Source organism: Papio anubis, chromosome 6 (genome assembly GCF_008728515.1).
Source record: "Papio anubis isolate 15944 chromosome 6, Panubis1.0, whole genome shotgun sequence".
NCBI classification, from domain to species: domain Eukaryota; kingdom Metazoa; phylum Chordata; class Mammalia; order Primates; family Cercopithecidae; genus Papio; species Papio anubis.
Window position 1 is genome coordinate 33,396,843 of NC_044981.1, and position 25,088 is coordinate 33,421,930.

The 25,088-nt window shown below is 45.4% G+C and overlaps 1 protein-coding gene, 1 long non-coding RNA gene and 1 pseudogene across 13 annotated transcripts in view; 2 read left to right on the forward strand and 1 right to left on the reverse strand.

Annotated features, from left to right (window-relative positions):
* The window catches only part of ANKS1A (ankyrin repeat and sterile alpha motif domain containing 1A), a 193,717-nt gene extending 188,361 nt beyond the window's left edge, over positions 1 to 5,356 (forward strand). For 9 of the 11 annotated variants that reach the window (XM_009204965.4, XM_009204967.4, XM_009204963.4 and 6 more), the window contains one exon: positions 964 to 5,356. In XM_009204965.4, the coding sequence (XP_009203229.1) occupies positions 964 to 1,083 (120 nt within the window). In that variant the 3' untranslated portion in view covers positions 1,084 to 5,356. The remainder of the gene's footprint in view (positions 1 to 963) is intronic. The other 2 variants (XM_003897484.4, XM_009204964.4) reach the window with 1 other exon arrangement.
* LOC110743063 lies at positions 5,271 to 8,202 on the reverse strand. Its single transcript, XR_002521525.2, has 2 exons — positions 8,149 to 8,202; positions 5,271 to 5,693 (listed from the first exon to the last, which is right to left on the reverse strand). It is a non-coding gene; the product is annotated as an uncharacterized LOC110743063 (long non-coding RNA).
* A 799-nt stretch (positions 8,203 to 9,001) lies between these two features.
* LOC101013050 lies at positions 9,002 to 10,080 on the forward strand (annotated as a pseudogene). Its single transcript, XR_645922.4, has one exon. The product of XR_645922.4 is annotated as an omega-amidase NIT2 pseudogene (transcript).
* Positions 10,081 to 25,088: the final 15,008 nt, after the last annotated feature.

Sequence of the window (25,088 nt, forward strand, 5' to 3'; positions counted from 1 at the left end):
GGATTCAAGGGCTCGGGGTGGCCAGCACGAGGAGGGTCTTCTGGCACTTCCAGAAAGCTGGCCCCCCAGGGAAATGACCCTCTTCATTGTCTCCCACCTCTGCCAGGTCTCGCCCTGGAAAGGCAACAGCTCCTCTGGCCTGGGCAGGCCTCTGGTGCCCCCACTGCCCTCCCTCGCCGGGCTCCCCCAAGGGCAAGGCCATCAAGGGGCTGCAGAGAGCGGCCCGCAGGCAGCCCCCAGTAACTGCGCCATCCCTGTGTCTGTGTCTGCTTTGCTCTGCACCCCAGGTGCCGCTGCCCCCCGATAGTCGCTGTTGTTACTGTCACACCTGCACCACCCACCGTCCTTCCTACCTACCGCTGCCGTCTGTTAGTCCTGGAGTCAAGGTCTTTACGCCTCCTGCTGTCTTGTGTGTCAGTCTCCCCGAAGTGACTGTGAGCGCTCTTAGCCTCTGGTGGCCTCTCCCTCTGCCGTTGTGACATTCTTTCCCCTCTTCCTGAGATGCCCTCTGCCTGTCCTGTGTGTGCTTCAGCCCTCTTTGTTTTTCTGTTGTGTGTCCTCTCTCCAGAGGTCTGGGGTGACTGCTGTGGTCTTGCCTTGGGGTGAGCTCTCTGGCCCTACCAGAGAGACCTGAGGCTTGACATTTCCAAGCCCCATATCCCTTTCCTGCCCAGTGTGAGCGGGTTTGGGGCTTAGAGCAGGAGACCTGGGTAGGACAGGGATCCTTTGAGCAATCCCAAGAAATCCTGGAGAGAGGTTGTGCCTGGAGGTGGCCCTCGCCAAGATGCTCCGGGAGGGTGTCCCTCCTCCGCCCGCCCCCAGGGGCCTGCTCTTTGACTGAGGAGAGTAAGGGCTACCGCTCCCAGCACAGGGACCACAGCCCAGCCTGGGGGTGGGAGGGGCCTGCTGCCTCCAGCCCTGGCACAGAGCTCCCTGACTCTTGACTGCTTCCTTGTTTGGCAGCTGGAACCACCCGATATGGACCAAGATGCCCAATCCCATGCCAGTGTCTCCTGGGTTGTGGACCCCAAACCAGACTCTAAGCGGAGCCTCAGCACCAAGTATGAGACCACTATCTTCTAAAACAACCCACTCCCTGTCTCCACTAGTCTCACTGTGCCTTTGCCATCCGATCTTTCTGCTGTCCTCAACTCTCTCCTTCCAGCTGCTGATGCCAAGGCCCCAACTGCACTGGGACCTGCTCCTCCTGGGCGGGCGGCAGCGTAGACGCTGTACACTCGCAGCTCTCGTACCTACCACCACCGAACACTGTGAATTCTCCCCCTTGGGCTGAGGACAGCTTGAGGGGGTGAGTTGCCTCTGAGGTGGGCACCAAGAGGGCTCAGGGGTTCTGTTGCACCCCAGAAGCCTCCACGGGCAGGCACTGTGAACCCCGACGGGCAGGGCAGTCTCCAGAGAATCCCAATGGCACTGATAGCTCCCTGGGGTTGGGCTGGGCTCTGTGTGGCTCCCTCCTCCTGTCTGCTGTACTGAGCCACAGCTGGGCACCATTGCCAAGAGCTAGCTGACTATTCTCACCTCTCCTGAAACAACCAACCACTGTGACCACCCGGTGCCAGAGTCCCCAGCACTCGGCTCACAGCCGGCCTGCAGCCCCACCCCACTGTCCTCCGCTCCTCTGCGGAGCTGGCCTGTCTCTCATGGCTGCGCCCTTGTGAGACCTTGAGCTCAGTGATGTGGCTGGACCAGGGATAGACTGCTTTCTGTGAGGGCCCAAGATACGCGCCAGGCCCTTGGGTCCGTGCTGACTATCCCGCTTGGGGCTCTGGGTATCTGAACACTCACAGGCTGGCTCACACAGCAGGTGTCTCAGTCCTGATGGGCCTTCCCCTCCAAGGAGGGGGGTGGCACGTGTGTGGACAGCCCCTCTATCTTCACCACGGAGTCTCAAGGCCTGGCAGCCTTGGGCCTGGCTCTGGAGTCTAGCTCACTGAGGAGGAAAGCCTTCTGTAGAACCAACAAGGAGGCGGCCTGTGCCCTGCACACACGGCGCACCTTCTTCCCTCACAGAACAGAGCTGCTGGAGGACAGGGACCTGGACCAAGTGGCCTCCATTGTCCTCTGGGAGCTTTCTGACATTCTTCACAGTGGGAGATCACAGATAGCGCCGTCCAGCGCGCCCCTGAACACCTCCCTCAGCCTCCTGACTCCTCTGAGAGGAGAGGCCGTTCCCTCACAGCAGCTCAGCAGCTGGGATGGTGGAGCTGAGTCTTTGAAGAGGCCCCCGTTCTCCAATGTGGGCAGATCAGTTTGGATGGCAGGAGACAGGAAGGCAGCCGTGCACACAGAGCAGGGTCCACTAGGAAAGCCAGTCAGTCGGCCAGGGCAGTCCAAACCCAAGTCGATAAACCGGATGGGTCCTGCGCACCCATCCATCCTTGTGCCTTCCTGAGCAGAGTTGCTGAGCCAGAGGCGGCCGGGGCTGCGGGCTGTGGGTGCTCAAAGCAGGCGTGGAGGGTGCCCAGGGGAGGCTGTGAGGGATCTTCTGTCCTGCTGTGTTTCCTTTCCATTTCCTCCACCGTCTGCAGGCCCCATTGGTTAACCCTTTCCTCCCCCCATTGTTTGCTTCTGCCAAGCTGAGCCACTGAGGAACCACACTGTGCTGCGGAAACATAGACGTGGGGGCATAGGCTCCCACTGCCATCACCGCCGCCGCCTCACCTGCAGCTTTGAAGACCCAGGCCTCACCTCCACCTGCAGGACCTCCTCTTGGCCACTTGGCCTGGGCCTGCCACCACCACGTCTTGCAGAACGAGCCCTGCCTTGGCTGTGGGGAAGCACTCCAGGCCGCTAGCAGATGGGACTGGCATTCCAGAGGGTCAAGAAGTGACTTGTTCAGAACACATTGTTTTTAACAGAAACAAAATCTTTTTATAAAGTGAACTTTTAACACTTGGCTCAAACCTCTAGGTCATACTGCCAATCTTTAGACAAATGGCCATGGGGCAGAGGACAGGGGAGCTGAGGTTGGTTCAGAGGCCAGCCTGCACAGCCTCTGTCCTCAGGATGGGACCTGGGTGCAGCTCAGCAGGTCTGAAGAGAAGGTGGTGGCCTGTGGGTGAGGGGAACGGAGCAGGCTCGGGCAGAAGTGAGTACGGTGCGTCTGCTTTTCAAACCTGACCATGTCAGCTGCTGCTCTTTATGAACTGCCCAATTTCCTGTCCCCTTCAGGGGCTGGACACAGGCTTCTTGTAAGAACACAGCCCTAGAGGCACCTGAGCAACTCAAAGGTTTCCGGTCCATTTCTGGGGTTCCCGATGGGAAGGTTCAGTGGCCAAATGAAGATAAGTGTGCAGTTTCTAGTGCTGGAAAGTCTTAGCCAGCACCAGAGCGCCAGGCCTCTCCCTGGCCTCTTACCCGTCAGTGACCGGAGCACTGCCCTGGGCTGGCCGGCGCTGTACTGCCTGCATTGTGTCAGAGAACAGGAAATGCAGCTTTGGGGCGTTAATGTTTGGAGTAGGTCAGCTAAGGTTGCTACTTGCCGATTTGTGATTTGTCTAATCATCCTGTGTGATTGGGGCTCATTTTGATTCTCTGAATTATTGGTTTGACAGTTACACTCTCGGCAGCTGGCCTCATCCCCGGCCCCTGGTGTGGAAAAGGCTAAATAAGGTGACAGTGCATCATCAGTGCTCCCCCGCGTGGCCTTTGGGGCAGGCTGGCGTCCTAGTGCGCCTCTGCTTCCTAAGCTTTCCCACTGCTCACTTTGCTTTTAAAAGTAACTTGGGTTGCAGTCTTTCCTCTGGACTAGAGTAGAAATGCAGGGGAAACTGCTGTGGATTTGAGAGGCAAAGTTGGCTCAGCTGTGTGCCCAGTTCCTCCTGTGGGCACTTTAGCAGGCTCTGAGCTTTCCTGGCATAGGTCAATCTGGTCCCAGGATGAATAGTCCAGGCTTCAGCAACACTCCTCTTTCCCCGCAAAGGCTGTGAATTTAAATTCTTTGTGGGTGTGTATGTGCAGGGAGTACTGTTAGGCACATTCTTAACCCATGTGGTTGGCCAGAAATCAGAAGTGGGGCTGTGTCTCTGGCTGGCTAGAGGCCAGGCCTTGTGGGTTTCTCTCTGCTAAGTGCCCAGCAGGTTGGGGCCTGGGACCCAGCTCCCTCTGCGGCAGAGGCGGGCCCCCCTCCACTTCTTGGTACTGAATGAAGACCTCGACACCTTGCAGTTTCACTTCATTTCCTGCTCCTTTCAGGGCCTGTGAGGATTCCCCATGAGCTAACGCTGTACAGTACTAGGCCTCGACTTTCTTCCCAGAGTTGACCAGGAACCCTAAAACATCCAGAGTAGACTGCGCTGCTGCTGCGCACATGCTGGTGCCCGTCTTCCTCCTGAGGGGCCAGGCCATGTCTAAGTGGGCCTCTGTTGGGGGCGGCAGGTCCGAAAGAAACTGCAGACACTACGATGCACTCCTCAAGCTGTCTTTTGTGCTTAGATCATCCATAGGTGTTTCTTCTGCTTGAAGCTGCTATATCATCTTTATTTATTCAGGGTATTTTCATATTGGAAGCCTTGGCTAGTCTGCTGTGGCCCTGGGTTCTGTTTAGAGATTGGTTTATTTCTGAATATTCAAGAAAGGAAAATGACTGGGCCTTTCTTTTCTTCTCCTCTGGGGCAGGTAGTCTCCCTTTCCTAGAAAGGGTTATTGTAACTTTAAGGACAGGCTTCAAGTGGGAAGGCCCCTACTTTTGCACTTCTCCAAGTGCAGGTCACACCAAGGGCAGACCCTGTCGCTACGTTTCTGAACTGTGAAGGAGCCTATTAGGGTGGGAGACTTCAGATGGGCTCAGTACCTGTTCCAGCCACAGGCTTCTTGTCCACCTCTTCTTCCCTGTCCACCAGCTGCTCAGCACATAAGACCTTCCCGACAGGCTCTGCGTGTGCAGTGCTCCGTGTCCCTCCTGGGCCCTCCAGCTTCAGACACTAATGGGAGTTCCCGAGACGCTCAGGTTGGAGCAGGCAGCAGGCAGAGACATTAGAAAGCCAGTCTGAACGGGGGCTGTCTGTGAGACGCCCAGGCCAGCTCACAAGTATTGTTGCTCATGGTGTGGCAATGGACTGAACTGTAATAAAAAATGTTATTTAATCTTTGTCTCTGTATTTTGATACTTGAATGACTTCCCCTTTTGTTTTACTGTACATAAAATTGTTAATCTGATTTTGTCTGAATTATAAACATTTTGAGGTACCAAACATAACCAATCTGTGCAACAACATAGACTGACCTCACTACCCAAGAGAGTGTAAATATTCCTGGGCTTCCAGCTTTGGTTTTGTTATTTTCATAACTGTACAACTTAGAACAGACTGAATTAATAAATGAGAAGCGACATGAACGCAGCCTTAATTCTGAGTCTTTGAATTGGAAAGCGTCTTGATGGTTTTCTGGCAGAGGCGTGGGCACAGGCGAGATGCAGGCTCAGGGTCAGTGAGTCGCGTCCTACGCTGTTTGGCTTTTTGTCTCGCACTCTCTAACTGTTACAGCTGCCCTGTGAGGTGCAAGGGCCCCATGATTCACCTCCCCTCCTTAGGAGCATCGTGCTGTGAACACCAAGCCAGGGCCACATCCTGGTTACTGCTGCAGCTGCATCTCTTCTGCATCCTGGTCTGGGCTTGTCCACCCACAGACATGAGTCGAACATCTGCCTCCCGGGCAGCCTGGGGGATCTAGAGCTGTGAAAGGAATTGGTCTCCTTTCAGGAACTTGCTTGGATTGCAGTGGTTAAGTTTTAGACATAAACAACTAGCTACCAGCCCGAAGCCGTGCTGTGGTTGGGATGCAGAGGGCAAAGTGTTCCCAGAGGGCTGGTGGCAGGGAGAGGAAGGGGCGGGGTGCTGAGCTGTATTTAGAGGGGAGAATTTGGGAAGGTACAAGCGGTCATAGCAGCCCCTTCATTGATGGAGCACCTATGTTCCAGCTCTGCTGGCTTTCCAGGCAACCATCTCATTAGCCCCCCTCCTTTCCAGACAGGTGTTGTCACCTCTATTCATAAAGCAGGGCCCAGGGCCAGTGGGAGGGACCTTAAGCCCCATCTGGTCCAGTGGCTCCAGCTGCCAGAGCCCCTATTCCTAGGCCTGCTTCAACCCCAGCTGCCTAGCACTGAACGCTTTTATTCCTGAGTTTCTGTGGACTCTTCATTTCTTAAAAGGGCCTTAAAAATGAAAATCACTTATCTAGTTCAATACCCAGTTTTATTTGTAAAGAAAACAAGGTCCAGACTAGGAAAATGATTTTCTTCTAGCCAGCCTGCCAGCAAATGGCAGAGAGAGCGCCAAATCCCAGGTTGTTACTCCCAGTTAGAGCTTTGTAGGCCACACTGCATTGAATTGGGAAAGTCCACTGAGGCCCGGTCGGGGAAGGCCTCACATTCCAGAGGGGTTCTTCATCCCCACATCCCTTGGCTCCCTGGCTATGGTGCTCTTTCCTAAGCAGAAGAAACCTGACAGCCAGAAGAGAAAGGTCGGGTCATAACTAGTGTCATCAGGGCACCAGGACATACCGCTGCTATCATCATCCCTTCTGGGGCCACCTTACACATTCTGCCTGCCTCTGTGTGAGGCAGAATCCCCGGCCTCTTCCACTCACTCTCCTCCTCCAAGGGCTCATTTCTGTCATACTCCTCCACGTCGTCATGAGCCTCCCATTCACAGATGCTCAGGCTCCTAGACAGCTGGGCTATTACTACTGAAAATTGGGATAGATCAACCCTCAGCAATGACCAAGCCATAGAGGAGGAAGAACTTTCAAGCTGGAGCACTTTCCAAGGCAGCTCAAAACACCCTCTAGTCAGCCATGGCCACCCCTGGCTTCCTGAACCCAGAGGGTATCCAAGTCCCACAGATAGGGACAGGCTGACCATCTAGTGTGTCCTGCAGTTCAGCCTGGGGCTCACACTGCACCCACTGTCATCAACTAACAACGAGGAAAGCTCAAGGCTGACCCCTGCCTTCCTCCGTGCGGCCTCCAGGACTTTGAGACCACTTTTTTCAGGACTCAGCTGTTAGGAACGCTATTATAAACAACCATTTACCAAACAGAATTTTCCTAACACCGTAAAATATTTATTACTCAGTAAATGGAGCTGGGACAATTGGGTAGCCAAGAGGGAGGGAGTGCAGGGAGATTCCTGTTCCAACTTATGCCAGAATAAATTCCAGATGGCTCACATATTTAAATGTAAAAAAAAAAAAAAAAAACCTTAAAGCTAGAAGAAAATGGGAGGGTTTTTTTTTTTTTTAAATATATAAGCTTGGTTTGAGAAAGGCCTTTCCAAACATGTTATAAAACCCTGAATCCATTTTTTAAAAAGGATTAATATATTTGAGTCTCTAAAAACCAAACATTTCTGCATAGCAAAATGCACCCTTAAGAAAAAGAAACAATGGAAAGCAACGTGTGCACCACATGTAACACGGACACCTTGACAACAGCTACCAAAAGTAAACTAACGCCTGTGTCTCGGAAGATCAGTAAATGCTCTTTTCCCTGTTCTTCCCACTAAGTACAATTAAAACCCCCAATGGAAACACCCGTGGGCACAAAAACTTGTTCTTTCCAACCAGAGGACTAGGAAAGGGGCAGCTTAGCAAGACAGAAAATTCAGACAATAAATAACTGCTCTACTCCAGCCGAACACCACAGCAAAAATGAGGCCCCACCCAGATCAGCAGAGGCCAAGACCTCGACCCTCACACAGCTATAATGAGGTGCCCAACAACCTCACGCGTGGTGTCAGAGGGGCCTGGTGAGGAGGCAGAACGCTCACCAGCACCCAGGGATTGTGCGGCTGCTCCCGCCTGGGGAGTCAGTGGAAACCACAGGGGCAGCTGGGAGTCCCATGGCATCCCAGCAGTAACAAGCAGCCTCCCACCCCAGGTATCAGTGGAGGCAGGGGGGGAAACTGGGCTTTGACCCCCAACCTGGCAGCAATATGCTATTTCCTCTTCCCTTGCTAGAGTGGTGTCAAAGTCAGCTAAAAGAGAAGGTTTAAACAAGAATGAGAAATAGAAATGTCCAAGTTTCAATAGAAAATCACTTGTCATACCAAGATCCAGAAAAACCTCAATCTGAATTTAAAAGGCAATAATCAATAGACACCAACACTTAGCCGGATGTAGTGGCACACACCTGTAGTCCCAGCTACTCGGAAGCCTGAGGCAGGAGAAGGGCTTGAGCCTGGGAAGCGGAGGTTGCAGGGACCTGAGACTGCACCACTGCACTCCAGCCTGGGCAACAGAGCGACACTTCATCTTAAAAAAAAAAAAAAAAAGATATCAACACCAAGATGGCACAGATATTAGAATTATCTGAAAAATATTTTTAAAGCAGCCATGATAAGAATGTTTCAACAAACAATTATAAACACACTTGTAGAAAATGAAAAAGTCGAAAGTCTGAGCAAAGAAATAAAAGATATAAAGAACCTATTGGAAATTTTAGAACTAAAAAAATACAATAACCACAAAGCTCAGCAGATAGGCTTAAGAGCGGAGTGGATGGGAAAGGAAAGGTGCACCATAAACTGGGAAACAAAACAGCAGACATTACCCAATCAGAACAACAAAGAGAAAATAGACAAAATAAATGAACAGCGTCTCAGGGGTCTGTGTGACCATAACAAAAGATCTAACATTTGTGTCAACAAACAAGAAGGAAAAAGAGGGAGGCTAAGAAAATACTCGAGGCTGGGTACGGTGGCTCATGTCTGTAATCCCAACTCTTTGGAAGGCTGTAGTGGGAGAATAGATTGAGTCCAGGAGCTCAAGACCAGCCTGGGCAACATAGTGGGACCCTGTGTCTACAAAAAACTTTAAAATTAGCTGGGCGTAGTGGTGTGTGCCTGTAGTCCCAACTACTCTGGAGGCTGAGGTGGCAGAATTGCTTGAGCCAAGGAGGTTGAGGCTGCAATGACCTGTGATCACCCCACCGCACTCCAGCCTGGGCAACAGAGTGAGACTCCCATCTCAAAAAAAAAAAAAAAAAAAAAAAAAGCACTCAAAAAAATAATGCCTGAGAACTTCCAAAATTTGGCAACAAACATAAATATAAACCTTCAGATTCAAGAAGCCGAGCAAATCCCAAACCAGATAAACTCTGTGAAAGTGGTTAGAATTAAAAGTCATTTCTGGAGGTGGTGCTTGTCTGAAGAGCCATGGCCACTTTCCACTTGGCCCTCATCCAGCTTCAAATTTCTTCCATCAAATCAGATAACGTCACTCGAGCTTGTACCTTTATCCAGGAGGCAGCAACGCAAGGAGCCAAAATAGTTTCTTTGCCGGAATGCTTTCATTCTCCATATGGAACGAAATATTTTCCTGAATATGCAGAGAAAATTCCTGGTGAATCCACACAGAAGCTTTCTGAAGTAGCAAAGGAATGCAGCATATATCTCATTGGAGGCTCTATCCCTGAAGAGGATGCTGGGAAATTATATAACACCTGTGCTGTGTTTGGGCCTGATGGAACTTTACTAGCAAAGTACAGAAAGATCCATCTGTTGACATTGATGTTCCTGGAAAAATTACATTTCAAGAATCTAAAACGTTGAGTCCGGGTGATAGTTTCTCCACATTTGATACTCCTTACTGCAGAGTGGGTCTGGGCATCTGCTACGACATGCGGTTTGCAGAGCTCGCACAAATCTAGCACAGAGAGGCTGCCAGCTGTTGGTATATCCAGGAGCTTTTAATCTGACCACTGGACCAGCCCACTGGGAGTTGCTTCAGCGAAGCGGGGCTGTTGATAATCAGGTGTATGTGGCCACAGCCTCTCCTGCCCGGGATGACAAAGCCTCCTACGTTGCCTGGGGACACAGCACCGTGGTGAACCCTTAGGGGGAGGTCCTAGCCAAAGCTGGCACAGAAGAAGCAATCGTGTATTCAGACATAGACCTGAAGAAGCTGGTTGAAATACGCCAGCAAATCCCCGTTTTTAGACAGAAGCGATCAGACCTCTATCCTGTGGAGATGAAAAAGCCCTAAAGTTTACGTTTCTAATGTGTCACAGAACAGGAAGATATGATTCTACAACAAAATCAACTCCCTATTAAATTCTTTCATGGAAAAAAAAAAAAAGTCATTTCTGGCCAAGCATGGTGACTCACACCTGTAATCCCAGCACTTTGGGAGGCTGAGGCAGGTGGATCACATGAGGCCAGGAGTTTGAGACCAGCCTGGCCAACATGATAAAACCCTGAAAAATGAGCCAGACATGGTGGTGCGTGCCTATAATCCCAGCTACTCAGGAGGCTGAGGCAGGATAATTGCTTGAACTCAGGAGGTGGAGGTTGCAGTGAGCCAAGATTTTGCCACTGCACTCCAGCCTGGGTGACAGAGGGAGACTGTCACAAAAGAAAGAGAAGAGAAGAGAAGAGAAGAAGAAGAAAAGAAAAAAAAGAAAAAAAAAAAAAAAAAAAAAAAAAAGTCACTTTGTTTTAAAAAAAAAAAAAAAAAAAAAGAAGAAGAACTGGAGAGTTCGTTCTCATGCATAAATGTCTGGTAACAAAAACTATTCCAAAAGACCACAACCTTGTGAAAACCAGAACCTAGCACGAAGACCATCACAACCTTATGCCAAAAAAACACTTCTGCAAGGACATCTGCTTAGCAACTGACTGTCCAACCCCAAACTGGCACCACCGTTGTTATTGATCCTTGTAGCCAAGGATAATTATCCCAAAACAATTATGTAATCCTCATTTTTCCTTTGAAAACCTTTGTCTTCCTCCAAATCCCTGAATATGCACATGGTTTACTATCACACATGTATTCCCATTGCAATACCTTATTACCAAATAAATATCATTTTGTTTTAGAGGGCCTCACTCCGTTTGTTATTGAGGTTGACATAAATGGTGTCAGAAGTGGGATGAGGCAAGCTCACTTCAGAAGAATCAGAGGCCCCTGAAACTGAGTGTATACTGCTGACTGAGCCCTTTGTGCTCTCCATCTTCATGAGTTGCCTTTTCCAGCCGGGTGAATCTCCTGTAGGATTCTCAGACTCCCTCCCTTTGGTGAATTGTTTTTCACTTTATAGAGGGTTTGTTTCAGTTACAAGTCTGCCTTTAATAAAGGACATCACATCCTCCTGGGATGATAAAAGCCTTTTTGTCTTTTCTGGAAAGTCCTTTCTGGGATGAGGACAAGTGCCCTTCTGGTTTGAGTGCTCTGGTTTCTAGAGAATTTATATCCTATCTGTGAGGCAAGTCTTTTCTGGAGAATTTACTTTTGGTTCTTCCTGCCTGCCTAATTTAAGAGTGCATTTAATCTGCATAGCTGGGTTAAAAGTATTGTGAACACTAATTTTGGTCTCATTTTGGTTCGGTTATGCGTGTCTGTAAGTGACTTGGCCCTTTTCCTTTGCTGATTTCTGGAAATCCTCCAAGAGCAAAAATAAACATTCCAAATGGCAGACACTAGTGGATGACTAATTAAAAGCCACGAGGGCAGTTGCCATGATCTAAAATACCAGTCCAGACTCCTGACATTCTCTGGTGGATTTATAGGATTATCTTTGCTCTTGAGAGATTAATAAGAAATGGAATGGGACTCACAAACGCTAAGGCACACCAGGTTTTCTGAGACTCCAGCCAGCTATATAATATGGCCTATGCTTATGCATGTTTTTTAAATGATGGGCAAATTACTTGAAGGAAAATTCAGTCATTAGTCAAACTCTCTAAAAAAAAAAAGCACACAAACCCTCCAACTACAATGTTAACATATGGATCCTTCTAAGATCTCTACTTTGAATCTGCTAACTTTTCTCCTGGTGTTGAGATAACACTCTCTCCTAATGGCATTCCAGCCAAGATTTTTTTTTTTTTTTTGGGGGGGGTCCTAAAGGTCTTTCAAATTAATGGCTTTACAAATTACAACAGCTTCATAGCAGCCAACAACCTAGATACCTTTTGTAAATGTAAATTTAGGTTTGTCTAACAACCACTTAAGGTGATAGAACAGTTAATTGAAGGATTAATAGTCTAAAAGAAAAAGAACTAGGTAAATGTTTATAAAAGTTAGGTTATCAGGGCCAGGTTTGGTGACTCACACCTGTAATTCCAGCACTTTGGGAGGCCGAGGCAGACAGATCACTTGAGGTCAGGAGTTCGAGACCAACCTGGCCAACATGGTGAAACCCCATCTCTACTAAAAATACAGAAATTAACCAGGCATGGTGGCAGGCACCTGTAATCCCAGCTACTTGAGAAGCTGAGGCGGGAGAATTGCTTGAACCCAGGAGGCAGAGGTTACAGTGAGCCGAGATCATACCACTGCACTCCAGACTGGGTGACAGAGCCAGACTTCGTCTCAAAAGAAAAAAAAAAAAAAAAAAAAGCTGGGCTTCTAGACCAAACAGGTGAAAATCATGAGCTCAGAGCAATAATATTTCTCTGTCCAGCATAAAAATTGCTTAGTCTGACACAAGGCGCCAGAAAAAAACAAAAAAGAAAACACACACACACACACACACACACACACACACACACACACAGCCAAAATGCTTGCCCATCCACTGACTATTCAAGTAAACCAGACCAGCAAACAAAAGATACATTTTCTACTAATCCAAGGCCACTTGGAGACTTTGTTTTTCTTATACAATTCAGTTGGTCTTAGTTAAAATGTAAACATTGAAGAGTTACCCCAAACTCATTGAAACAGAAAAAAGGAAAAGGATGAAAGAGATTTTAAAAAGTTAAACTGTTTATGAAAATTTTGGTCCACAGCTTTCACTGGATTAGTTGTTGGAGCAAAATTTAGCCATGTGAACAGGTCCCATTTTGTCAGAAGTAGAAGTTGGATCCAACCATCTTTTATAGACTGGTGAGTTTGTATTACTCTCTCATAACTAAAATTTTAAAATGAAAGCTGTAAGATTTGTGTGCATATGTAAGCATCTGGTATGTTTATGCATATGTACATGTATTATGTAATATGTTGTGTCTACATGGTAAAATCTGACATAATCAGCCAGCAATCCCTTAGGGAATTCCATTCAGATTGGCTTAGATAAATGAGCACTCATAGAAAATATATAGTAATTAACCCTCATGCCTTTTAGAAGTAAATCTTTAATAAATAAGCTGGTTTTTAAATTATTAGTAACATAAAAATAGAAATGTCTTCAAAATTGTCGGTATGCATTTTTAGCTGCATGCTGGTATCTGTTAGATATTAAACTATAAATTCATTTTTAAAACAGAATAACCTTTGTGTAACCCTTTGGTAAATAAGGCTAATTTAATATTGTTGGTTTCATAAAATCAGCTGTATCTCCTGTGTTATCAACAAAATACCCATATATTTAACTTTAAATTTCTTAGGTGAACACTTGATATTCAGAGGCTATAAAAATGTTAACAGAGAACTAACTTGAAATTATGACAAGCTTTATCTAATATCTCAGTTTTCACAAGTAATCTAGGTAAACTGTTAAAAATAAATATATCATGTAAATATAAAGAGGATAAACATTTATAAATAAACTTTTCATGTAATTTGAAATTTTTTTAAGTGTATTTATTTTTATTTTTTATTTAATGTGGCATCTTACTATGTAGCCAGGCTGTTCACAAACTCCTGGGCTCAAGCAATCCTCCTGCCTCAGCTGCCCTAAAATAGCTGGGACTACAGGTGTGTGCCACCACACCTGGCTAATTGGAAATTTAAAATTATGCTCAATGAAATGATAGATGTTCATTAAATGTCTGGGTCATTTTCAAATAGGATAAAAAACTGAAACAAATGACTGAACATAAATATCTGTGTTCCTGCTTCTTAAATTTTATAGAAAGATTAAATATATTTTGGTCCATTAGTACACATTAAAAATTATGTTATGGGGAAACATGTTTCTAAAAATTATAAAATGATTCTCTTTGAGAAAAAAAGAATAATTTTGTCTAATTTGGAGATTATTTAAAGGTAATCTCAAAAAGTAAATTTAGAAAGGAACTAGAAACAAGATAGAAAGGAACTGGTAAGTAGGGGTGAGAGAGATGAAGAAAGTTATAGGTATGAAAAGTAATTTTGGTAAGGAAAGTTAAAAATAATAATTTTGTATGAGAAAGAATCTTGGGCCAGGTGCAGTGGCTCTCATCTGTAATCCCAGCACTTTGGGAGGCCAAGGTGAGTGGATCACTTCAGCTTAGAAGTTTGAACCAGCCTGGGTGACATGGCGGAACCCCATCTGTATAAAAAATTACAAAAATTACCTGGGTACGGTGGTGCACACCTGTAGTCCCAGCCACTCAGGGAACTAAGGTGGGAGGATCACTTGAGCCCAGGAGGCAGAGGTTGCAGTAAGCCAAAATTGTGCCATCGTACTCCAGCTTAGGTGACAGAGTGAGACCCTGTCTCAAAAAAAATAATAATAAAAACAAATAAAATCTAAAGATATTATGTTTTACCAAGATAAATTCCTATGCTGTCTTTAGTAGGTTTTAGCTTTTATTACTTAGGAAAACAGAGCTTTGAAAGGATTGTTTTTACATCCATGTAATTTTCTCTATTTCTTCAAAGGCTTGATTATCACTGTGGTTAAATGCATGACTATTATTCCACTGTGCCCGTTTTGATCAAGTGCTTTCTATCTTTTGGCATCTTTGATGGGCTTCCCCAATATCAAAATTCTAAGTTAAGTCTTTCTAAGCTAGATTTAACTTTGGGATTTTCCCACTGGGCCACAGAGAAGGTAGAAGAATGTCTCTCTCATCCTGTGGAGCTACTAAAATCAGGATTATTTGGAAAATGGTTTGGGAAACCTTGTCAAATAGTGAGGCAAGATCTTCTTTCAGTTACATGAATGGATAAGTTATTGATAAGAATGTTCCAAAACTGTATAAAACTCTTAGAAATCTAATATATCAGTCATAAATCTGGTTATTATGTCATAAGCCAGAACGTAGTCAAATTTCCTTGTCAATTGCTGATTATAATGAATTTCCATTCAATTTTTAATCATGATTATTCTAAGTCTCTGTCATCAACCGTTTTGATTTTTTCTAAAGATACCTGCAATCAGATTCACAGAAAAGACTGTAACAAAACTCTTAAGTCTAGGTTACTAATAACTATAAGATCAAGACTGAATAAAATTTTTTCAGAACTCTAATGAAGAGACTTGAATTCACGAAACTGCTAATCAAGCAGAAAAAAATTAATTACGTAAGATTAAGTAACACTGATGAAGGTAATGTTTTTGTTACCTTTTATTTTTTATTTTTTCCCCCAAGAATCCTGCTCTGTTGCCCAGGCTGGAGTGCAGTGGTGCGATCTGAGCTCACTGCAACCTCCATTTCCCGGGTTCAAGTGATTCTCCTGCCTCAGCCTCCCAAGTAGCTGGGATTACAGGCATGTGCCACCATGCCTGGCTAATTTTTGTATTTTTAGTGGAGACAGGGTTTTACCATGTTGGTCAGGCTGGTCTCAAACTCCTGACCTTGGGTGATCCACCTGCCTCAGCCTCCCAAAGTGCTGGGATTACAGGTGTGAGCTACTGCACCCGGCCTTTTTTTTTTTTTACTTTTATGTAAAATATCATTAGTTCTTTCCTTAAATGTTTTATTTTCAAGTTTAAGGAAATTTTTTTCTCTTAAGCTATCTATAGTTTATAAGAGTTTGGTAAAATACACTTTTGTGAAGAAACATGGAAGCATTTTCTTTTCTTCCCTACTTGATTCTTCCAAAATTTAGAAACTACTTGGGAGTATTCTTATTTTTTTTATGGCAACACAGTTATGTGCGTAAGTTCAATAAAAATCTGCTCTTTTTTAATAGAATGCAATTGAAAATATTGGTTATATTACCAAGGTTTTGACTGGAACATTGTATTTCAGAACACAGAATGCCCTTCAAGGGTTCCCAGCCTGACAGTTTCGTTTTTGAGACAGAGTTTCACTCTTATTATCCAGGCTGGAGTGCAATGGTGCAGTCTCGGCTCACTACAACCTCTGCCTCCCGGGTTCAAGCGATTCTCCTGCCTCAGCCTCCTGAGTAGCTGGGATTACAGGCATGTGCCACCACACCCAGCTAATTTTTGTATTTTTAGTGGAGACAGGGTTTCACCATGTTGGTCAGGCTGGTCTCGAACTCCTGACCTCAGGTGATCCAGCCACCTCGGCTCCCAAAGTGCTGGGATTACAGGCATGAGCCACTGTGCCCAGCCTCCAGCCTGATAGTTAATGAGTAAAAACTGTCACTTTCTAGCAGGCCCAAGAACCTTAAGACTATAGGTAAAATGTAAAATCTGCCTTGATTTGGCTTCTTAGCCTCAAAAGGTTTCTAAATCTGAAATTCCTATGTGATCAATGTAGAAAGAAAAAGTTAAGTTTCTAAAGAAATGCTATAGCCAGGTACTGTGGCTCATGCTTGTAATCTCAGCACTTTGGGAGGCTGAAGCAGGTGAATTGCTTGTGCCTAGGAGTTCAAGACCAGTCTGGGCAACATGGCAAAACCTCATCTCTACAAAAATACAAAAAATTAGCTGGGTATGGTGGCGCATGCCTGTAGTCCCAGCTATTCAGGAGGCAGAGGTGGGAGGATCACCTGAGCCCAGGAGGCCGAGGCTGCAGTAAGCTATAATCGCACCACTGCACTCCAGCCTGGGTGACAAAGTAAGATCCTGTCTCAAAAAAGAAAAGGCCGGGTGTGGTGGCTCACGCCTGTAATCCCAGCACTTTGGGAGGCCGAGGAGGGCGGACCACGAGGTCAGGAGGTCAAGACCATCCTGGCTAACACGGTGAAACCCCGTCTCTACTAAAAAATACAAAAAATTAGCCGGGCATGGTGGCAGGTGCATGTAGTCCCAGCTACTCGGGAGGCTGAGGCAGAAGAATTACTTCTACTGGAGGCAGAGGTTGCAGTGAGCCAAGATCGCACCACTGCACTCCAGCCTGGGCAACAGAGCAAGGCTCTGTCTCAAAAAGAAAAAGAAAAAGAATGCTATAACATACCTGTTATTAGATTCTAGCTCTATGCATTGTTTTCAAGTTCTTATTGTCTACTTATAAGCTAGACTAGATCCTAAACCTAAATTCTTCTAGATTCTTCCAATCTAACTTTCTTCCATGGAATTAAAAAAAATATTAATTATTAAAAATTCTTCCAGCTACTCTACCACTCTATTCTTAAAGCCCTATGAGCTGAAACTAGATTAATTTTAAGGAACAAATGTCATGCCAGATTTATAGGCCACAAAAAAAGTTCAGCAAACCACCTGATGCCATAACCAAAGACAAAGACATTCAAACTACAAACTGAGATGAGAAGTTGACGTTCTCACACTATAGACAGCTTTTCTATAAGATTCAGCATCATGAGACTCTTACCCACTTACTGCCTGCCATTTTCACTTGACAGGATAATGGTCATTTGATTTACACAATTGGTTTGCCTTTTTAAGCTGGGGTTCATGGCTCAAAACCATTATGCAGACTGAGATTGTCATTACTATGAATTTTACTTTGTATTTTCCCTTTTTAAACTGTGTATCTGTTACGTTACTTGTCAAATTTTTGCAGAAGTACAACTCCTAACATAATATGCTTCTAACCAGAAATGCTGGTCCAGCACTTTGAGATGATAGCAAGACCACAGAACAGACAAATTGAACTTAATAATGGACTCCAGGTAGACTTAACCTGAGAGCCACTCCCTCAAACCTCCCTTGTTGCTCAAATGTGGCTAAAAAGGTTTTGACACTGACTCCTACTTGCCAAAACTCCTTCTAATGTACGACCAGATCAGCAACCTGGGACAGGTTCATCTTGGCACTGAGGGATATCAAAATCTAACTACAGAATGATTGATCACTGATGCTTTTAGAGGAAGAATTTAATCAAAAGGGGGAAATGTGAAAGTTGTCAGAATTAAAATGGAGTTACTTACGTTTTTCAAAAAAAAAAAAAATCTCTGGTGGCCAGGCGTGGTGGCTCACGCCTGTAATCCCAGCACTTTGGGAGGCCGAGGTGGGCGGATCACGAGGTCAGGAAATTGAGACCATCCTGGCTAACATGGTGAAACCCCATCTCTACTAAAAATACAAAAAATTAGCTGGGCATGGTGGCAGGCGCCTGTAGTCCCAGCTACTCGGGAGACTGAGGCAGGAGAATGGCGTGAACCCAGGAGGCGGAGCTTGCAGGGAGCCAAGATCATGCCACTGCACTCCAGCCTGAGCAACAGAGCTAGACTCCATCTCAAAAAAAAAAAAAAAAAAAAAACCTCTGAAAAATAGAGCCAAGGTAGGCCATGAGGAGAAGGGTCATACATATATGCCTGATAAAAAAACTATTACAAAAGACTGCAAAAACCACATTACACAAAAGCCATCACAACCTTACACAAAAAAATACTTCTGCAAGGACATCTGCTCAACAACTGACTGTCCAACCTTGAATTGGCACACCCTTGTTATTGACCCTTGTACCCAAGGATAATTTATTTTATTTTATTTTATTCTTTTTCCTTTTGAGACAGGGTCTCTCCCTGTCTCCAGTCTGAAGTGCAATGGTGTGATCATAGCTGACTGCAACCTCAAACTCCTGGGCTCAAGCAATCCTCCCACCTCAGCCTCCCAAGTAGCTAGGAGTACAGGTACATGCCACCATACCCCGCTAATTTATTTTTATTTTTGCAGAGATGGGGTCTCACCACATTGTCAGGGTGGTCTAGAACTCCTGGACTCAAGTGATCCTTTTGCCTCAGCCTCCCAAACTGCAGGGATTACAAGCATGAGCCGCCACACCTGGCTAGGATAATTATCTTAAAAGGATTTTGTAATCCTCATATTTCCTTTAGAAATCTTTTTCTTCCTTTAATATGCACATAGTTTACTATCACATGCATATTCTCATTGTAATGCCCTATTCCCGAATGAATATAATTTTCTTTTAGAGCACCTCTCTCTGTTTATTATGTAGGTTGACAACCCAAAGAAATTCACACCAAGATACCTCATAATTAAATTTCTGAAAATGAAAGACAAAAAAAAAAAAATTCATGGAAGCAGCTAGAGAAAAATGACACCTTACCTATATGGGAAAAGCAATTTGAATGACAGTGGATTTCTCCTCAGAAACTGTGGCGGCCAGAAGAAATTAACACAATATTTTTCAGGTGCTGAAAGAAAAAAGCCTATACCGTGCAAAAATATTCCTTAGGAAGGAAGGGGAATCAAGACATTCGCAGATGAAGGAAAACTAAGGAACTTTGTCAGCAGCAGATCTACGCTAAAACATTGGTGAAAAAGATTTTGGTTTTTTTTTGTTTTCGAGACAGAGAGACAGTTTCACTCTGTTGCGCAGGCTGGAGTGCAGTGGTGTGATCTTGGGTCCCTGCAACTTCTACCTCCCAGGTTCAAGTGATTCTCCTGCCTCAGCCTCCTGACGGGTTCAAGTGATTCTCCTGCCTCAGCCTCCTGAGTAGCTGGAACTACCGGCATGCGCCACCACGCCCAGCTAATTTTTGTGTTAATAGAGACAGGGTTTCACCATGTTGGCCAGGCTGGTCTTGAACTCCTGACCTCAAGTGATCCACCCACCTCAGCCTCCCAAACTGCTGGGATTACAGGTGTGAGCCACCATGCCCAGTGGTGAAAAAGGAGGAATGGAAATAATAAAAGAAGGAACCTTGGAACATGAGGAAGGATGAATGAACATTCAAGCAAAAATATGGGTAAATACACTAGACTCTCCTTCTCTTGAGTTTTCTAAATTATGCTTGATGGTTGAAGCAAAAATCGTAACACTGTCTAATGTTGTTCTAAATGTATGTAAAGGAAATATTTAAGACAATTATATCTTAAGTGGAGAGGGTAACGTGATATAAAGGGATATACAGGGAGGTACGGCTTCTGTGCTTTACTCAACTGGTAAATGGTGACACCAGTAGACTTTGACAAGTTTTATATGTGTAAACAAATACCCAAGACAGCCACTAAAAAGTTATGCAGAGATATACTCAAACACAGTCTAGGTAAATCAAAATTGGTTTTTAAAAATTGGTCAAGTAACTCACAGGGAGGCAGGCAAAAGAATAAAAAACAGAATAACTAGAAAATATATAAAATGGCAAACTTAAGCCCCAATATATCATAATTACATTAAAAGTAACTGGTACAAAACACCAATTAAAAGATATTGAGGCCAGGTGCAGAGGCCCATGCCTGTAATCTTAGCACTTTGGGAGGCTCAGGTGGGCAGATTGCTTGAGGTCAGGAGTTCAAGGCCAGCCTGGCCAACATGTTGAAACCCTGTCTCTACTAAATATACAAAAATTAGCTGGGCATGGTGGTGCATGCCTGTAATCCCAACTACTGGGGAGGCTGAGGCATGAGAAACGCTTGAACCTGGGAGGCAGAAGTTCCAGTGAGCTGAGGTTGCACCACTGCACTCCAGTCTGGGCAACAGAGTGAGACAGTGTCTCAAAAATAAATAAAGAGATTGACAGAGTAGATTAAAGAGCATGAACCAACTATATGATGTCTGTAAGAAATTCACCTCAAATAACAACAATATAGGCAGGTTGAAAGTAAAAAGGTAGAAAAAGATATATTATGCAAACACTAATCAAAGGAAAGCAAGAGGAACTTCATTATTTTTTGGGAGACAAGATCTCATTCTGTCACCCAGGCTAGACTGCAGTGGCACAATCACAGCTCACTGCAGCCTCAAACTCCTAGGCTCAAGCAATCCTCCAGCCTTGGCCTCCCCAAGTGTTGGCATTACCGGTGTGAGCCACCATGCCCAGCCAAGAGTGACTATATTAACAGATCATAAAGTACACTTCAGAGCACAGAAAACTATAAGAGATAAAGAGCATTACATAATGATAAAATGGTTAATGAATCAAGAAGACATAGCGATCGTAAATGTGTGTGCACTAAATGAAAGAGCTGCAAAACATGTGAAGGAAAAACTGAACTAATAAGAGAAATGTAGACAAATCTACAAATGTCATGAACTGAACTGTGTCCCTCCCAAATTCGTATGTTGAAGCCCAAACCTCCAATATGACTATATTTGGAGACGAGGCTTTTAGGAAGTAATTAAGTGTGGGGATCAGTCAGAATGGCGGGAAAAACTATACGGAAAGGAAAGGACGCAAACCTTCTGAAAGGTCAGAAGGTTCTGCAGAACCCTGGTGGGGGAGAATAGCTGAAGGCAGCTGTTCTATATTAGCATTTTCATAAGCCAATTGCAACAATAAGGTATCAGCGGCCTGGGCATGACTAATTTGTCTCTTAATTGTCTGGGTTAACCAATTGATAAATTCAACAAATGGCTCCTGAGGCCCTTATCGAAACATTTACAAAAGATCCCTGTTGAACTCTGCCTTCAGGAATTCGGTCCCAAGCCCTGCAGGCGCATAAGGACACTTGTGCATAGGCTTGGGGGACAAAACTGTTATTGCACATTGACATAGGGACCCCGCCCCTGGAGCATAGCAGCCTCGTTATGTTTTGCACAGCCAATTGATTCTGGTTGGTTTGTTGTTCACACAACTCATCATATTCTGCCCTCCAGTGTAGGTACTGACTGGCCTCTAAAGTTGTTTGAGCTAGCACTGACCAGTCCCATGGGGTCATATGGAAGTTATCTGCTATGGCCTCAATCAATCCTTTCATAAATGGGCTAGCAGCTCCGTTTTCTCTAATGCTTTTTCTTATTTCTTTATAAGTGTTAAAAGTAATGGGTTCACGTACCTGATTGCCTTGTGGATCTTGCATCACCAGGCAGGCCAAGAGCTCCCCTTCTAATGTCACTGGCCTCAGACAGGGTCCCATAACTGTAGTGTATCCCTTATCTTTTTTCCAATTTACTGGGGCAGGGGGCTCAGGGAAAATCTGTCTCCTCTGTGGCACCTTTACCCGGTAACAGCAGGGCTGAGGGAGGAGGAGGAGGAGGTGGTAAGGTAGATGATGGTTCTTCCTCCCTTTCCTTTTTAGGCTCTTCTGTGTAGAGCGGAGCCAAAGCAGCCCTAAGGCCCATAACGTTAAAGGTGTTACTGGGACCCGTTGCCCTTGTCCATGATGTCGTTTAAACTTTCTTCCCACTTGTTCCCAGAGCTCTAGGTCTAGTGTGCCGCCTTCTGGGAGAATGACAGTTTGCATTAGGTCCCTTAATTGGGCCTCCGAGACCAAGGCTCCACTTTAAGCAGCTGTTTCAATACTTTTATATACTGTTGCTGTTGAGTGGATAACTGTTGTCCCATGATGAAACCCTAGCTTGAAAATCCCCTCAAATTTGGAAATCCTGAGTGGACACCAATTACTTACTGCACAGTCACTTCACTTTCGTTCTCGAGGGTTCTGTGATGATCCATTACAGTGTTCCTCACATGGGGCACCACCTGCCAGGTCTGTCCCACAGACCCTGGCCGATGGATGAAACGAGTACTCAGATACAGGTGTGCAGTTTAAGAGCAGCTAGGTGACTGCTTGGCTCTAGTGGCTACAGAGCAGCCCCAAGAAGCTGGAGCTGCTTGCTTGCTTGCTTTTTTTGTTTTTTTTGACAGAGTCTCACACTTTGTCTCCTGGGCTGGAATGCAATGACGTGATCTCGGCTCACTGTAACCTCCACCTCCCAGGTTCAAGTGTTTCTTCCGCCTCAGCCTCCAAGTAGCTGGGATTACAGGCACGTGCCACCACCCCTGGCCAATTTTTTGTATTTTTGGTAGAGATGGGGTTTCACCGTGTTAGCCAGGATGGCCTCTATCTCCTGACCTCATGATTTGCCTGCCTCAGCCTCCCAAAGTGCTGGGACTACAGATGTGAGCCACCGCACCCAGCCCTGGAGCTGTTTGCTTTTATTCAGCGCACGCACAATGCCAAAAACTGGGAGCCAACACAACCTGCAGGTAATTAACATTTATTGTTCCCCTTTCAGAGAATGTCATTCTTGCAGATGATAAAAGGTCAGATCCATCCCAGCACTTTGGGAGGCCAAGACGGGCGGATCACGAGGTCAGGAGATCGAGACCATCCTGGCTAACATGGTGAAACCCCGTCTCTACTAAAAAATACAAAAAAACTAGCCAGGCGAGGTGGCAGGCGCCTGTAGTCCCAGCTACTTGGGAGGCTGAGGCAGGAGAATGGCGTAAACCCGGGAGGCGGAGCTTGCAGTGAGCTGAGATCCCGCCACTGCACTCCCTTATACCTACTCCTTGCCCTCTGCCTCAGGGTTATCTGTAACAGCTGCCTTCAGCTATTCTCCCCCAGGGCTCTGCAGAACCTTCTGACCTTTGAGAAGGTTTGCGTCCTTTCCCTAGTTTTTCCCACCACTCTGACAGATTCCCTTCACTTAAGGTTAAATGAAGTCATAAGGATAAGGTCCTTACCCGATAGGACTGGTGGCCTTATAGAAGAGAAAGAGCTCTCTCCCCCACACACATGCATATGCATTACAGAAAGGCCATGTGTTGACATAGAAGAAAGCAACCATCTACAAGCCATGAAAACGACCCTCACCAGCAATTGACCCTGCCAGACCTTCATCAGAGAGTTAGTTAGCAGCCTCCAGAATTGTGAGAAATCCATTTCTGTTGTCAAAACCACCCAGTTCATGGTATTTTGTTACAGCAGCCTAAGCACACTAATACAACAAACATAGTTGGAGATGTCAACACACCTCTCTCAGCAATCAATAGAACAACTAGACAGAAAATAAGCAAGGAGACAGAAAAATTCACCACCACCACCAACCAACAGGATCTCATTGACATTTATAGAACACTCTAGCCAACAACAGCAGAACATATGGTCATTTTAAGTGCCCATGGAACATACACTAAGACAGGCCATATCCTGGGCCACAAAACGAACCTCAACAAATTTAAAAGAATTAAAATCATACACTGGCCAGATGTGGTGGCTCACGCCTGTAATCCCAGAACTTTGGGAGGCCAAGGTGGGTGGATCATTTGAGGTCAGGAGTTTGACAGCAGCTTGGCCAACATGGTGAAACCCTATCTCTACTAAAAATACCAAAAAAATAGCTGGGTGTAGTGGCACACTCCTGTAATCCCAGCTACTCAGGAGCCTTAGGCAGGAGAATCGCTTGAACCTGGGAGGCAGCGGTTGCAGTGAGCCGAGATCGTGCCACTGTACTCCAGCCTGGGCAACAGAGTGAAACTCCATCTCAAAATAATAATAATAATAATAATAATAATAATATACAGTGTGTTCTTCGACCACAGTAGGGTCAAAGTAGAAATCGGTAGCAATTAAGATAGGAAAGTCTCTAAACACTTGGAAATAAACAACACACTTTTAAATAATCCATGGGTCAAAAAGTCAATCTCATGGGAAATAAAAATATACATTAAAATGAATGAAAATATTTCAGAATTTGCAGGACAAGGCAAAGCAGCACTGAGAGGGACATTTATAGCACTAAATGCAAACATTAGAAAAGAGAAAAAGCCTCAAATCAATAATCTAAGCTCCTCTCCCAAGAATCTTGAAAAAGAAGAGTAAATAAAAATAAACTCAAAACAAGCAGAAGGAAAAACTAAAGATAAAATAATAAATCAATGAAATAGAAAACAGAAAATAATTGAAAAAAATCAATGAGCTAGGCGTGGTGGCTGCCACCTGTAATCCCAGCACTTCGGGAGGCCAAGGTGGGTGGATTACTTGAGGTCAGGAGTTTGAGACCAGCCTGGCCAACATGGTGAGACCCCATCTCTACTAAAGATACAAAAATTAGCCAGATGTGGTGGTGCACACCTGTAATTCCAGCTACTTGGAAGGCTGAGGCAGGAGAATTGCTTGAACCCAGGAGGCAGAGGTTGCAGTGAGCGGAGATCGTGCCACTACACTCCAGCCTGGGGTGACAGAGCAAGACTCCATCTCAAAAAAAAAAAAGACAACAAGAAACAAAGAGCTGTTTTTTTGTTGTTTTTTATTTTTTTTGAGACAGAGTCTTACTCTGTCACCCAGGCTGGAGTGCAGTAGTGCAATCTTGGCTCACTGCAACCTCCGCCTCCCAGGTTGAAGCGATTCTCCTGCCTCAGCCTCCTGAGTCACTGGGATTACAGGTGCGTGCCACCACGCCCGACTAATTTTTT